This window comes from Zootoca vivipara, chromosome 15 (assembly GCF_965207765.1).
Source record: "Zootoca vivipara chromosome 15, rZooViv2.hap1.1, whole genome shotgun sequence".
In the NCBI taxonomy this organism is placed as follows: Eukaryota; Metazoa; Chordata; class Lepidosauria; order Squamata; family Lacertidae; genus Zootoca; species Zootoca vivipara.
This window is the reverse complement of record NC_142598.1, coordinates 11,622,401-11,638,662: the sequence shown is the minus strand read 5'-3', so window position 1 is coordinate 11,638,662 and position 16,262 is coordinate 11,622,401. Positions and strand designations below refer to the sequence as shown.

Genomic DNA, 16,262 nt, shown 5'->3' with positions numbered 1-16,262 from the left:
TTGTGAAGTCTAAGTTCCAGTTTGGAATCATATGGTTGATGGGACGCCAATAAAGTTCTAGGCTTAATAGATGGAATAGCAACCAGCAAATTCTTCGGTCTGGGTGGTCTCCATCCAAGAGTTCTCAAAGAACTCAAATGTGAAACTACTGATCTTCAAACAAGCATATGTGTCAGGAAGTGGCTAAAGTAGCAGGAAGCAGAGTGTAGGGAAAAAATAGACAGTTCTCCTGCTAGAGGGATGTGGAAAGTGGAGTCCCACAAGGTTTGGTATTGGGACCTGTGGTTCTTAACTTGTTCATGAACAATCTAGAGGTAGAAGTGAGCAGTGAGATGGCCAGCTTTGCTGGTGGTACTAAATTGTTGAAGGTCATTTAAAAAAACGGATTGTGAAGAGCTCCAAAAGGACCCAAGTGAATGGGCTGTAAAATGGCAAATGGCAAATGCCAAGGATGGTAAGCATAATGCTTCTCTGTCCCATCAAGAATTATCATGGGTCTCTCCAGCTAGTTGCTTTATGTTGCCTTACTGCATTGCAGAGGGTTGGACTAGATGGACCCCCCCCCAGGATCTCTTCCAACTCTACAATTCTATGGTTCTATGGAAGAATGAAGAGAGGTATCAGGAAGTGAGGATATCATGATTGTGGCCAGTGCTGAGTTTAACGATCTGCCTTAATTTCTTTCAGATGAACAGTCCACAGTGGAATATGTAGACCCATGCTACTGAGGTGAGTCATGCATAGACCTGAAGTTAGACATCTATGCTTTAGGCCTCTGTGCATATAGCGGTTTTGCCTCCCTCCCCCCGCCATTTCCCCCTGGAAAACCCACTCTTTAGTACTAAATCGGAACAAACAGCAATCCGCAGAAAACCCCATTGCTGTTTGTTCTGACTCAGCTCTAAAGATCAGGTTTCCCCGAGGGTAATTGGTGGGGCAAATGGAGGTATGGACAAGCTCTATGTCTAAAATGCTCTGTGATGCTAACAATGAACTTCTTTATTTATCCTAGGCTGATTTGCATTTCATATAGTGGATGCAGATTTCACAGATATATAAGGCCCTTTCCTTCAGACTGGTAGGCATTTCATACAGTGGATGCAGATTTCACAGATATATAAGGCCTTTTCCTTCAGACTAGTAGGCAGAAGGGAAAAACCAATCCATACTTCTTATGTTCCCCTCCCTGTTCCAGGAGAATAAATGTGACTTCTATGTGCCCAAAGTCTAAAAGGATGCATTCCTGTATCTCCCACTCTGGATTCCATATTGAAGAGAACTTAAATTTCTTCTTCTTCTTCTTGGTTTAGATGGAGAAATTCCTATGGTGCAACAGGCACAGGATGGGAAAGAAAAGGAATTCAGACGAGCCAAACTTAAGGAGCTGGGGACCGTTTGGGGAAAAAAGTGGCCCTGTCTTTTACAACATGAACCATGCAGTGGAACTCTAGTTCAGAAAATAAACAGAAACTTGAATTGCTTCTGTGGTGCTTTCTTCTATCAGATACCTTTGGTTGACTATTCCCTCCACAGGTTTATATGAAACCTTATAGATTACAATTGCCTCATCAAATAAAAAAAATTCCTTCCAGTAGCACCTTAGAGACCAACTAAGTTTGATGCATGCACACGAAAGCTCATACCAATGACAAACTTAGTTAGTCTCTAAGGTGCTACTGGAAGGAATTTTTTATTTTATTTTTTGTTTCGACTACGTCAGACCAATACGGCTACCTACCTGTAACAATTGCCTCATCACTTACTGTAAGTTCTAGTAGCCTTGCCAGCTATTGAACCCTGACTGTTCAATAGCTGATGCCAATCTCAATGTGGGTAGTCTGACTGGTCACTGACCCACAGATCAATCTCCCTCCATGTTTACCTGTCCTTCTTAGCATGTATAAAGTTCACTTTGAATCTATTCTGTACCATTCAAGGCACACGTACATGCAGCGTCATAATCAATCAACCAATCTGGCGGCCTCCTTCTTGACAGGAGGCAGAGTACAAACAAGCCAGCTGATGGGGCCTGAAACTAGTATTCAGCACGTCCAGTCCTTGCAGTAGGCAAACCACATAGCCTGAGCTCATTCTTTATTGGTTTCTCCACCCAGAGGGGATGGAGAAATAGTGGGGCTCTTGCATCCAAACTACACAGACCGTATCTTGAGCACACATTTTGCAAGTTTTCTAAATAAAAGGAGATAGCAGAGCTTGTACAGATGTTGCTGTCTGCATAGCCAAGTAAGTTATATTGGTTCTGGGTAGCACTCCTGCAAGCCAGTGTATCTTTTAGTTCTTTTTTTAAAAAAGAAAAAAGCCCCCAAAAGGAAACAAGGGTAGCTTTTTTGGAGTCTGAAGGACATTTGGCCATCTGTCACGGATGCTTTAGCTGAAATTCCTGCATTGCAGGGGGGTTGGACTAGATGACCCTTGTGGTCCCTTCCTTCTCTACAATTCTATGATTCTATGAACATATTGCCCTACCCAGGGCTGGCTTTAGGTAGAGTCCCAGTGGCGCGGTGCGCCAGGGCGCCGGGCCGGTAGGTGGGGCGCTGCACGGTGAAGGCGCGCAGAAACCATGCTGCGCCCTGCGAGGGCGGGGGTGCCGGAGCAATCTCCACTCCTCAGCGCCAGGGCGCCCGATCTGCTCGAGACTGCCCTGGCCCTACCCTTTTGATTCCCAGGCCTCCAAGGATTTCCCACAGTTATCCAAGCACTATCTAGCCCAGGCATCCCCAAACTTCGGCCCTCCAGATGTTTTGGACTACAATTCCCATCTTCCCCGACCACTGATCCTGTTAGCTAGGGATCATGGGAGTTGTAGGCCAAAACATCTGGAGGGCCGCAGTTTGGGGATGCCTGATCTAGCCATTGAACACATCATATATCTCAATAGGATTATTCTTGGTTTCTGAATATCTTTTCCCTCTCCATGTGATGAAATCACAGAAACATTGTAGGCCTGTGGAAACGGATATATATATATATATATATATATATATATATATATATATATATATATATATGCTGCCATTTGGTTGGCCCTCCTTCGCTTCTGGTTCACACCATTTCTAATCCCTTCTCAGTTTGTCTCGAAGGCTGACAAGGAGTGAGTGGTCTCTCTTTCATCTGAATAGTCGCAGCCATCTCCCTGCATGGAGTTGAAGGGAGGAGCCTCAGGGACATATTGTGTTTACTCTGAGGAGGAGGAGGAGGAGGAGAGTCAATATTGACCCAGATGAAATTAAGTTCATGCGCCTCATGGGAACAGAGGAATCTCTGGGCCAGTATTTAGGTCTCTACACCAGCTCTGGTTCTGAGCACCAACGGAGATCTAGTCTCTGCCGCCCATCACAGCTCCAACTATGGGGGCAGCTATGTTCCTCTGGGCCCTGGCTCTGCTCTCACTCACAGCTCCAGCCATTTCAGACCCGTAAGATGTTTATTTTTCATTTCTATTTCCTGGGCAGTTTTTTTAAGTGGGATGTGAGTGTTACTCTAAATACCAGTTGCTGGGGATCACAATAGGAGAGAACGCTGTGGTGCTCAGGTGCTTCTTCCAGGCATCTAGTTGGCTCCTGTGAGAACAGGAGGCTGGGCTGGAGGGGCCTTTGATTTTCCACAGTAGACCTCTTTTTAATAATGACAATCGTTTTATTATTTATTCCCCAGCCACTCTAGGCAGCTGCCAGCACATATAAAAACAGAATTATTGTGGTCTTGGGTGGCTATTATGAAATTGCTACTCTTTGTTTTCATTTTTCTTCTGGGGAATGTCATCATCAAATGGTTTCCCCGGGTTTCCCTGGGCTTTTCCCATGACTTGTCGGAGCAGGGCTGGTGCCAGACCTCGGAGGTGCCTCAGCACCATGCCACTTACGGGTGCCTCACCCTCCCAGGCCACCCCACCTCCCAACACCCAAGACAGCAAAATTGACATGGCGTCTGCTGCTGTGCACCATCCATTCCTCCTGCTGGGATGACAGATCCATAGATATTTTATAGATCTACAGCAGGGCTCAGCAAACTTTTTCAGCAGGGGGCCGGTCCACTGTCCCTTAGACCTTGTGCGGGGGCCGGACTATATTTTGAAAAATATATATGAATGAATTCCTACGCCCCACAAATAACTCAGAGATGCATTTTAAATAAAAGGACACATTCTACTCATGTAAAAACATGCTGATTCCCGGACCATCCGCGGGCTGGATTTAGAAGGTGATTGGGCTGCATCCGGCCCCCGGGCCTTGGTTTGGGGACCCTGATCTACAGCCTCAGTATATATAGATCTATATATGTTCTAGATCTGCAGTCCGAGGATAGAAACACAAGTAGTTAATGGTACAAGTGAGAATAGCAGTCGCCCTGAGCCTATTGGGAGTATAGAAACATTTCTCATTACCTCATTCAAAGAAGCAAGCAAGCTGTTGTTGTTGGCCAAAATACATTTAGATACCGTACATTTCACCTTGGCGCACTTGTGCTCAGCCTTAGCATCCTGGCATATAGCTTTATTCATTTCTAGATACATTCAACATTTGCAGTGTCTGCACATCCTTGGATGATCTGTTGCAAACACTTATTGTGCTTTGTGCTCTGTACCATGTACTTGCGTGCTAGTGATAACGATTTTAGCTGTTCTCTGCCCCCATTGGGGTGGTGGGCGCTTGCAAAGTGAAAGGCATTCTCAGCAGTTTCTCAAAGCGATAGGCTACTATAAGTTCCCGTTTAACCGTCACACTCAGGGGTCCACATTATCACATATTGGGGGCCCTGGGGTCCCCCAACAGTAGTTTCTCATTTCCCAAACAGATGAGTGTATTCCAAGTAACAAGCTTCTGCTTCTTCTTTTTTAATTCATCTTTATTCATTTTATACACATGAAAAAACAATACATTGACAAAATACAAAAGGGGGGGAGAAAGAAAGAAAAACCACAGGAAAATAAAATAAAAAAATTCCTTCAGTAGCACCTTAAAGACCAACTAAGTTTTTATTTTGGTATGAGCTTTCATGTGCATGCACACTTCTTCAGATACACACACGAAAGCTCATACCAAAATAAAAACTTAGTTGGTCTTTAAGGTGCTACGGAAGGATTTTTTTTATTTTGTTTCGACTCAGACCAACACGGCTACCTACCTGTCACAGGAAAAGAAAAAGACAAAAAAGAGGGGGGGAAATATATCTAATAATCTTGTAAAATCTTCATAACATTATAGACTTCCCCGGTTCCCCCCTCATTGATTCCCTATTTCAATTAATCATAAAGCAGTTTTCACATTATAAAAAAAATTAATTAACATTTCTTCTCTAATTATCACCATTCAATTTTATCTATAACCTATATATATATATATATATATATATATATATATATATATATATATCCCCTTATATTCTATTAATTGTATCTCCCCTCTCCCCTTAGCTTAAATTTTTACCAGCAATGAAACTCCATTTTAATATTTCCTCCTCACTCATAATCTTTATATACAATCTAATATCAATTCATCCCCCCTTTCCCTGGACCCAGATTTCCCAGATATCTCAGCGAATTCCATATTTCCTACCAGTGTCGGACTTTTTCAATCAATCCAGCCTAAAATCACACGATTAACCTTTTTAACCCACTCCCACCCTTTCCGAAAGCTTCCACCAATGTTTTTTTTAAACCCACAGTGCTGTTTCCACACTTCTCTTACTGCTTCCCAACACCCTCCTTCTTCCTTCCCATTTTCCCAGAGATTTCCTTGCACTCCCTCTCTCACTGGGAGTGCAATAGTCCCCCCTGGTTCTCCCTTGAGGAGTTATTTATTCTGATCCAAATTCTGTTCCACATCTCCCACTTGTGGGACATTCTGCCAGCCTTCTTCCTCATCTCCTTTGCAACTTTTAAATTCTTCCAAATTATTAATACTGTCTGTCATTCGTGGTTTTGCCTCTAATTCCTCAGAACAGGTCTCTTCTCTTACCACATAATTTTCCATGCTGCACCTTGCATCACTTAATTGTTTATTAATTTGTCGCAGTTGCTTATTATTCTTGACCAATTTGTCTTTAATGTCCAAAAGTTCCAGATAGATCTTTTGCCAGTATGAGTCTTCTGATGATGTTGAGTCTGCCATCGGTCTTGCCTTCTCAAATCCCATGGGAAAACAGAAGATAACAAATCCGGAAGTGGCAGGAATCAAATTTCCAAGTAGACACCATTTTAAGTCCAGTTCTAGCTATACCACACCATTTTAATTCTTTCATTTATAGCTCCAAATTCTAATTCACAAACACCTCTTCAATATCTCCTTGTAAATTAATCCAATCCAGTTGTCAATAAAATAATCCAATCTTGATAACAACAAAATTATAAATCCATTCACTGATCTCTCCAGGAGCCTAGATCCAGCTTCCTGGGGGATTTTTAAAGGTCCAATTCCTGGTAAATTAATTGCTTCCTTTCACTTTCCCAGCTAGGGGTCAGGTTACTGCATCACAACATAATCAATGTGGGAGACCGACTTCCATTTTTAGAATCTCCCACCGTGACCAATTCTTTAGAATTATATAGCCAATTGAAGTTTTTACTCACGATGCCCAATGTCAGTTCTTTTCTTTGGGAACAATCCACCGCTCTCCGCTGCTGGCTCAGAGCTTCACTTCCAGAGGGTAACAATGGCGCTCGATGGCCTGTGACACCCCACTCGCCCCAGAGCTCCTACTAGGGCTTACCGGGGAGTAAAGGGGTCACTTTTTCGGGCTCTGCCAAGTCTTCGTCTCCAGAACGCTCTATCTGGAGCTCTTTCGGGGGCCGCGTCGCTCTTGCGGCTCTCCCCTCCCCCTCTCGAAGCGAGGGAAACGTCGCCGCACAGCGCTGGCAGTAGACTGGAAGTCGTAACAAGCTTCTTCTTTGTATGTATAGCCAATTAAAATCTGGTGGGTATATGAATGTGACTTGCAGGCTGCCAGCTGATCATCCCTGCCCCAGAAAGCAACAGGTGAGTGCCCTTTTAGCTGCTTCTCTAAAGGCCAAGAGTGGCTTCTTCAATTGTCCTTTCTTCTTCTCTTGCAGCCACTATCTGTTGACCTTCCCGGCAGTCATTCACCATCCAGATACTGAAGAGTTCTGTGTGCTTCTGAGCAACCTCCAGGAGAAAGTCCACGTGAGAGTAACATTACAGATGGCGCTGCAGCACCACATCCTCCTCGAGAAGGATGTGGAGAAACCAGGGACCTATGAATGCACCAGCTTCCAGGCAAGTTTCATATATTGCAAGCAACTCAATGGCTTCCAGCTCCCGTCTGCCCCAATTAGTATGGATAATGATCAGAGATGATGGAAGTTGTAGCCCAGTGATATCTGCATGGCCACACCCCTGCAACTCATTATCTTTGTTTTTCAAATTATTTTTATTAATTTTCCAAATTATTACAAATCAAACCGAATCACTTAAATTTAATACAATTTCTTAAAATCAGGTTTCCTGCTTCTGTGGCAAACATATGTCAGTCATTTCCTCCCATAGCCACATCATTTCTTATTTCAGGCCCAGTTGTCATCCTTCACTTGCTGTTAAACCATTCTTCCAGTCAACCGCTTTTTCCTCCTAACAAACAGTGCCTCTGTTACATCTTATAAATACAAAATCCATTTCACGTGTGTAGTCTCTTTCACATTATCTTGCTTGTGCATTAGCCATGAGTTATCATGTGAAGGCTGCTGGGAATAGCATTATTATTATTATTATTATTATTATTATTATTATTATTATTTCCATTTGTAGACCGCTTACTAGCCAAAGATTTCAAAGTGGTTTACAATAGATAAAATACAATAAATAAGTAAAATCCATAAATATATACAAGCATAATAAGTGCAATAAAAACTATGTCAAATGATTTGCATTAAAATAAAAAATGCAAGAATAATATCAATATATAAACACAATATCAATATAAATAATGTTAGAGAATGGGACAGCCATGTCCAATCCACCCTGGGTCCTGGACCACCTGCGGAAGGGATACCTAGCCACAATAGTGCATGCCCCTCTCTGGCACCCTCTTGTACTCACTGCCAATAAGAGATTAAGAGATTTATTAATAAGAGATCATTTATGTGCCAGGCTGCCCCTTACCAAACAGCCTACAAAATTTCCCAGGGGTCTCTCTGAAGCCTCCTTAGGTAGGGTGATAGTAAAACTGCAAGTGTTGAGTGTTTGGAATAATCAAAGACCACACAGGAACAGGAAATTAGTGTATAGGATGAATGGGAGCAGCAGGAAGTGATGAAGTATAAAACATGCAAATTACAGAAACCCGGAATATTCCCTTTGGAGCAAAAACAAATTAAAATTGGTTAAATGCAACTTACTTGCTCTAATCTAAAAGTCCCTAAATTAACTAGGCTCTTAGCAGGATTCCTTGTTCATAAGTAGGCCTTTGTCCCTTGAAGCCTTCCTCCCAAGCTCACCAAAAAGTTCTGCATGTTACCTGAGAACACGTTGATCTACTCACCTCCTAGGTACATATCTATCTTTTCCCCCTAGACATTCCTTGTCAGTCTTGTGTTCCTCCCCTGGGAGCACCTGCTCAGAGAAGTTTCAGATTTCCAGTCCTGGGAAAGAGAGAAATGTGCACTTAGGCACAACAGCAATGGTAGACATTGCTTGGTTTTATGAACCTCAGGGCCCCAGCTAGGACTCCAGGTTAACCCCCTACTGCCCAAATGAGCAGACAGGCAAAATGACACACTTCCATTTCATATGCAGGCGGTCCAGAACATTAAAGACCGCATCCTTTACAGAGAGCATTATGTACAGCTGGAGCAAAATTCCCAGACAGAGCTGGTGAAGAGGCAGGTGTGGGAATGGGTCGAGGAATGATGGTGGGGTGGGGAGCAGGGATAGGTTATGAATGGAGACAATGACCTCAACTGAGCCCAGGACTAGCTGGCCAAACTCCCCTATGGCGAAAATATATTCCATGCCCAGATACATTTCACCTCCCACCAGATGTCAAAGAGAAAAAACATCTGCCAGACTTTTAGAAGGCACCTGAAGGCAGCCCTGTTTAGGGAAGCTTTTAATGTTTAACAGACCGATGTATTTTAATATTTTGAGGGAAGCCACCCAGAGTGGCTGGCATAGCTGCCAAGTTTTCGCTTTTCTCGCGAGGAAGCCTATTCAGCATAAGGGAAAATCCCTGTAAAAAAGGGATAACTTGGCAGCTATGGTGGCTGGGGAAACCTGGCCAGATGGGTGCATAGCTGCCAAGTTTTCGCTTTTCTCGCGAGGAAGCCTATTCAGCATAAGGGAAAATCCCTGTAAAAAAGGGATAACTTGGCAGCTATGGATGGGTGGAGTATAAATAATATATTATTATTATTATTATTATTATTATTATTATTATTATTATATAACATGGTAAAAAGCAAAGGTTCCTCTACTAAATCATCTTTGTAGGTTGAATCTACCCAGTTTTCACAGATGCTTCTCATATGTTTTCTGCTTTAATCTCGTACCTTTGTTGTTGTTTTACTTAACCCCTTTTCTTCCATCCCTCCTATGGGATATAATCCATTGGAAGTCAAGTGCAACCCTCCTTATTTCCCTAGAGTGAGCACAGGCAAGGGGATGTTACTCCAGTCCAGGCATCCCCAAACTCTGGCCTTCCAGATGTTTTGGACTACAATTCCCATCATCCCTGACCACTGGTCCTCTTAGCTAGGGATCATGGGAGTTGTAGGCCAAAACATCTGGAGGGCCGCAGTTTGGGGATGCCTGCTCCAGTCAGTGTAACTTCCTGTTCCACTGGTCTGGAGCATCCTCCCCCTGCATGTGATCTGGGAGATTGGCATGGCCCTGGCTAACTCCATAAAAGAGCCGAGTCACGTGGCCATTTTCTCTCTCTTGATCTCTCTCTTGATGCTGATCTCTTGCTGCCATGCTGATCTCCTGCAGCCATTTTGTTCTCTTAATGTAATTTTGCTGTCTGCTGGCTCTCAGCCAGCAGCACATGAGCTCAATCTCCATATGAGACAAACTCAGACTTTGTTATGTAACTACTAAGTAAAGCCCGCCTTTCAGGGATCAAATTGTGAATTGAAATGTGAGTAAACTTTTTGTTACTTTTAAAGGAAAGACTCGTGTCTTTATTCTTTGAAGAGGGATAAAAGGGGACATGCATCTGGGCAAGCCAGATTGTATTACTTAACTAAAGAGATTCAAACGAATCTGCAAATTAGCTTCCTGCTATACTGAGGGGAATCTGCTCTGCTACATCACTCACTAGCGTGAGTGAAGGAAGAATAATATTTATTCAGTATATCCTTTCCTACTATCCTTAACATTCCCACACCTCCATCTTGCCCTCTTCAGGTACCAGACTTTGTTTCAGGGGAAACAGAGCGCTACATTCCATTGGTAAGTCTTGCATTTCCCAATCATTTCCCTTTCTTTCAGGCACCCTTGGCACTGGGAGAATTTAAATTAGAGAGGAAGGGGGAAATGACTTAAGAGGAAGAGAAGAGGAGGGGATAGAGAAGCAGGTGGAGGTGGAACTGCAAAGAGAGAGAATGGGGTGTATATCTATTGGAAGGGGGAGTAATAAATGGAAGTGTGTATGTGTGATGTTGACTCCCTGATCCCTAGGGGAGAGCGAAGTAGGTAGAAGAGCAAGGGGCAGTTTTTGAGACATACCCTCTCTACTGCAAAATACTTTACTGTTCTTGGATCTTCCTGCTAGAACCTGTTTTGCTTTTCTCTTTGGCACTGTGAAGGAAGGAGAAATAGCTCGTGTTCTCATCCAAGTCCTGCAGGGTGACAGCGTGAACTTAAACGCTTCCAAGAAGGTGCAGGTCAAGAGCTCTTCCACATTTAACCTCTTGGAGCTAGACAAGCCCTTTTACAAGCCTGGAGAGAGAGGTGGGTATTGGAGTGGTCATGGAACCAGGAAGATGACTGCAGCATCTGCCCCTTCTTTGGGGATGGGACGGTGTTCCCGGCAAATAGGAATCAAATAAGCAAACTCAGCGTTCCAAGAACTAAGCTATTAAACCAAAGCCAAGTGCCTTTCAAGAGCCCAGGTGCTCTACAGATTTGCATACGATAATAAGTTGACATCAACAATTTGCTTTGCTAATTCAGCGGCGGGGGGGGGGGATCTAGTCCTTGGTTTTAACCTGCAACAACATGAAGGAAGTATGTGAGAGCAACAACAAAAACCAGAAACAAATTGTTTGTTTGTTTGTTTTCCCCCTTCAGTAAAACTTCGAATTGTGCAGCTTGATGATCAATTTAAGGCCAGCGATAAAGCTGTAAGTATTGGTCTCTTATTATAATCACAGACTATCAATTCCTCAAAATGTCACAAGCCCAGGGAGGTCTCCTTACTGGACCCAGCGACAAATACTTGGTTATATCTCAAGTAGGGGAACATCTTTAGTAGTTTCTCATGCTTCCATTCGCTTGTTAATTGGGGGCAGAGTCTCTGCAAGACATTAGCTCTGTATTAAAATGCACTGAGGAGCATTGTAGTGGTGATGAAACATGAGGAATTAGTACCCAAACTTCACGATACAAACTGCAGATTCAGATATCTGAACAGCCAGTCCTGCGTGTACTGCTGTAAACAAATAAACAGCCTTAAACAAGCCTACTGTTTTGTGTTTTGCTGGTTCACGACAGCTGTTTCACCATAAACCAGGGGTCAGCAACCTTTTTCAGCCATGGGCCGGTCCACCATCCCTCAGACCATGTGGTGGGCTGGACTATATTTTTGGGGGGGAAATGAAGGAATTCCTATGCCCCACAAATAACCCAGAGATGCATTTTAAATAAAAGCACACATTCTACTCATGTAAAAACACCAGGCAGGCCCCACAAATAATCCAGAGATGCATTTTAAGGACACATTCTACTCATGTAGAAACACACTGATTCCCAGACCATCCGCGGGCCAGATTGAGAAGGCGGTTGGGCCGCATCCGGCCCACGGGCCTCAGGTTGCCCACCCCTGCCATAAACCATGGTGGAAGGAAGGGGAAAGGTTTTCCTGCCCTTCCTTCTTTATCCTTTGCAAGGTTTCCAAGTTTTTTTTTCTATTTTCCCCTTTCATTTTGGGGTAAATATTTCAAGCATTAGAAATTTCCCCGTAGGAATCAATGGAAATCGTCAACTTGTTATGTGAACGCTTACCTAAAAAATGATTTCTTGTGTTCGGATAGTGGGATTTGTGTCCTACCAGAACCCTTTCTTTACATGCCCTCTAGTGGTCACATGATCAATATCAGCATGATGGAGGCTGGTGCTTGAGCAGATGTTCCCATTAACAATTTCTGTTTTGACAGCATAGGTTGACCAATTTAGTTTATTGGGGTGGGGGTGGCTTTTTGTGTGCGTTTAGCAAACATTTTTATGGGTGATCCTTAATTTTTCTGCTATTTCAGTGTTTACTCCATTCTTTTGGGATCACTACAGGATTGTATTTTAATATTTTGTTGGAAGCCACCCAGAGTGGCTGGGGAAAGCCAGCCTGATGGGCGGGGTATAAATAATAAATTATTATTATATTATATTATATTGTATTATATTATTATATACAATGGTACCTCTACTTACGAATTTAATGCGTTCCAAACGCACATTTGTAAGTCGAAAAAAAATTGTAAGTCGAATCCCATAGGAATGCATTGGGAGAAAAAATTCATAAGTAGAAGCAACCCTATCTAAAAATTCGTAAGTAGAAAAAATCCTATCTAAACTGCATCCAAGATGGCGGACGGAGCTCTGTTGGTAAGTAGAAACATTCGTAAGTAGAGTTATTCGTAAGTAGAGGTACATGTACCACTGTACGTAGGTCTGTAGGGGCGGTGGTGGACTCTCCTTCCTTGGAGGTTTTTAAGCAGAGTTTGGATGGCCATCTGTCATGGATGCTTTAGCTGAGATTCCTCCATTGCAGGTGACCCTAGATGACCCTTGGGGTCCCTTCCAACTCTACAATTCTAGAATTCTGATTCTATGGCAGAAGATTGGCAAGCAAGGCAAACAGCTGGTCCAGCCTCATTTCCTATAGCCCACAGATGGGCTGCAATCGCTATCTTATCATGCTGCTACGAATGTCAGTTCGAGGGTGCAGGCAGGACAGAACTGTCATTTCTTTAACTGGTTTTACAGAATTCTGGGGGACCTGGAGGCTGCTCTGTTCCCCATTGACACTGACGTTGTCCCTCTCTCTTGCCATTTGCAGATCCCTTTGTTGGAGCTGAGAGTAAGTAACAAGGATTGGTCGTGATCTTTTCCTTTCGTGCCCATCCTGTCCTTTGAGACCACTTGAACATCAGGGCATGTCTGCACTACACATTTAAAGTAATGTGGTTGCAATTGTAAACCTGGGAACTATAGTTTTGGCTTGGAGAGGCTGCTGGATATTTTTTGACAGGGAAAACAACCCCAATGGTCCCTTCTGTGAGTTGCTCTTGTTAAAATAGATTTGCTTTTGGCTTGAACTTAAGTAGACATGCCATCAAAGAGCACTGGGTGGGAAATTTAGGTCTAAGCTGCAATATTCTATGAATATGGTCATTTATTAAGTACTTACCTCCCACAGTGGCAGCCAAGAAGCAGATTAACAAGAAGAGTTCTTACCAAGTAGTTTATTCAATATTCACAGAGACGAAGAAATGCGGTCTCTCTTAGATAAAGGCTTTGCTCCAAGTAAAGTCCCACCCCTTCAGTCTCCTTTATCCTACATCATCCCTGCTCCGGCTAACCTGTGCTTTCTGCCTCTGAGTTTGTTGCATGTTGAGGATCCCCGGGACACCCTCAAATAAAGACACAATTCACTCCAAATTTTTGTTTTGTTTTTGGCATAATTTTGGCACAACTTTATTGAATTACAGTATGTGAGTGGTTGCTTAGGCATTGGTTGAGTCAATCTGTCCCCGGCCGGGGACAGAACTGACAATGCAATGCAGCCAGTGAAGTCAGTAAGGGTAAACAATTTGGGGAGAGAATAAAGCTAGGTGCCAGGCTCTCACCTCTTCCAAATGCTCCCAGGGGCTCTTGTGTGGCCCTAGCCCTGTGACAGGGGTTCGGATAAGAGCATGGCGAGCCCCTGGATTCCTTTAATGGAATACCCTTGCAGCAGCAGCATTGGAGGGGCAGGCACAGGCCATCGATACCCCTCCACCAACCAAATTAACCAATTAACCAATGGCTAACTGCAGCCTTACAAGTTGTGACGATTTGCTATGCAGTAGGCAAAAACCAAATGGCACCAGCCAACCATCCAAATGGTGAAAATTCCTACCGAGCCCCTGTCCCAAAAGCAGACGACCCCATGACAGGCATAGCAAGGCCAGCAAGAACAGCCCTAAATAAAGGGAGGGTGGACGGGTGATCCGATGCATGCAGCAAAAAGAGGAAGCTCAACGCTGGGCGCAGGGACTAAAAAGCACCATAACGTCAATCAATTTTTGCAACATAAACTTTCCCCCAGCAACAATTGAAGTTACCCAATCAGTGGCCAACTAGTCTAACCCACCCAGCAACAGGGGATGTCATGGTTGCCCCCACCGCAACATGTGCTCTCCATGAAGGAGAACCCGCTTTCTACTACTCTCAATGCACGCCTGGTCCTGGGTGGGTGGGTGGGGGGGTCAGGAATGCTTTCCAAAGACACTGAGTCTGTCAGCAGTCTCTCCCCTGGTGCTGCTGCTGCCCCCACTGTGGTAAATTTTAATAACTCTTTGGTCAATGGTTGCCTGCATTCTCCCAAAAAGCTGCCAGCAACTGCTAAAGCAATATAAGAAGATGCCAATTGCCTTTCTGGATTTGGCCCCCCAAACTATTGCAAACTAAATGTGATGTTAATTGCCTGAATGCAATCAAAATGTACATTTTTTACTATATAAATGGCAGCCTCAGGACTGTGAGAATGGAGGCAGGGAGGGGGATTTAACTTTGTCGCCCTGCCACATTCCAATAAAAGAAAACACCTCCCCAGAGCTGCTTTTTGGTTTTCAAGGGAAGACTCCCTTGGTAACAGTGGAAGCTTCATTTGAAATGCAAATACAGTACAGTGCACCTGCATCATACATGCATATTATTTGCGTGAATTCAGTTATACACACTTGGCTCTGGCAGAAGGAGGAAGGGAAGGGACCAAGGCAGAAGGAAAGAGAAAGAAATCTGTCTCTTTTGGCTGCAAGCAGGGCCGGTGCTAGGGTTTTTGACGCCCTAGGCGAGGTCACCTTCTGGCGTGACCCCCCCCCCCAGTGTGAATGGCAGGAGGGATGAAAAGGGGCACAGAGCCCATGTTGCTGGCCTGGGCAGCGGACGCTGTCTCCGTGCCGCTGCCGGCACCGCTTCCTTCCTGCTCTCGACCGCTTCTGGCCGCTTCCTCCCGCCCAGAGGTGCCCGCAGCTTCTGATTGGCTGCTCCTGCAGCGCCCTAGGCAGTGGCCTAGTTTGCCTATATTAGCGCACCGGCCCTGGCTGCAAGACGAGGAATAAGGGAATCTTTCATTAGGACTCTCAGCACCCTTCACAAATGATGGTTCCCAGGATTCCTTGGGGGAAGCCATAGTGGCATGATACTGCTTTGAATGTGTTATACAGGGGTGGGGGGACTCCATTGCAACACAAAAATAAATAAATATCTGTCTTGCTTTTCTTCTACTGGTTATTGCCTCCATGCCTTCTTCTCTGGGCTTAGGGGACTCTGAGCCCTTTGGGGAGCTGGGCTATAAAGGCCAGCCCCCAATTTTGTACAACAATTATATGGTGCACACATGGGTGTAGCCAGGATTTTTATTAGGTGGGGCAAGCCGTTTGTTAGGAGAGGGAAGAAACTCAGCTATGCATTTTTATTTACAGTCATACCTTGGTTGAAGTACGCTTCGGTTTGAGTACTTTCAGTTTAAGTACTTCGCGGACCCGTGTGGAACAGATTAATCCACTTTCCAATACTTTCAATGGGAAAGTTCGCTTCAGGTTAAGTACGCTTCAGGTTGACTACTCCGTGGACCATCTGGAATGGATTAATCCACTTCCCATTACTTTCAATGGGAAAGTTCGCTTCAGGTTAAGTACAGACTTCCGGAACCAATTGTGTACTTAAACCGAGGTACCACTGTATTTTTATTGATGGGGGGGGCACCCCTGATGAGTAACAAGTAACTAAAGAGTTAACTGTGTACTGTAGCACCTGACCACTGAGGAAGATCATGTTACAGAATGTACCAGAAGTGTTTCTGTATGTTGC

The 16,262-nt window shown here is 44.1% G+C and overlaps 2 protein-coding genes across 5 annotated transcripts in view; both read left to right on the top strand.

The window, feature by feature from the left end:
- A2ML1 (alpha-2-macroglobulin like 1) overlaps positions 1-1,481 on the top strand; it is a 98,609-nt gene extending 97,128 nt beyond the window's left edge. For all 3 annotated transcript variants that reach the window (XM_088658798.1, XM_060268975.2, XM_088658797.1), the window contains exons 35-36: positions 688-729; positions 1,311-1,481. In XM_088658798.1, the coding sequence (XP_088514924.1) occupies positions 688-728 (41 nt within the window). In that variant the 3' untranslated portion in view covers position 729; positions 1,311-1,481. The remainder of the gene's footprint in view (positions 1-687; positions 730-1,310) is intronic.
- A 1,793-nt stretch (positions 1,482-3,274) lies between these two features.
- The window catches only part of LOC118075325 (alpha-2-macroglobulin-like protein 1), a 75,526-nt gene continuing 62,538 nt past the window's right edge, over positions 3,275-16,262 (top strand). For both annotated transcript variants that reach the window (XM_060268974.2, XM_088658796.1), the window contains exons 1-6: positions 3,275-3,436; positions 7,070-7,253; positions 10,377-10,421; positions 10,778-10,922; positions 11,262-11,314; positions 13,246-13,266. In XM_060268974.2, the coding sequence (XP_060124957.2) occupies positions 3,369-3,436; positions 7,070-7,253; positions 10,377-10,421; positions 10,778-10,922; positions 11,262-11,314; positions 13,246-13,266 (516 nt within the window). In that variant the 5' untranslated portion in view covers positions 3,275-3,368. The remainder of the gene's footprint in view (positions 3,437-7,069; positions 7,254-10,376; positions 10,422-10,777; positions 10,923-11,261; positions 11,315-13,245; positions 13,267-16,262) is intronic.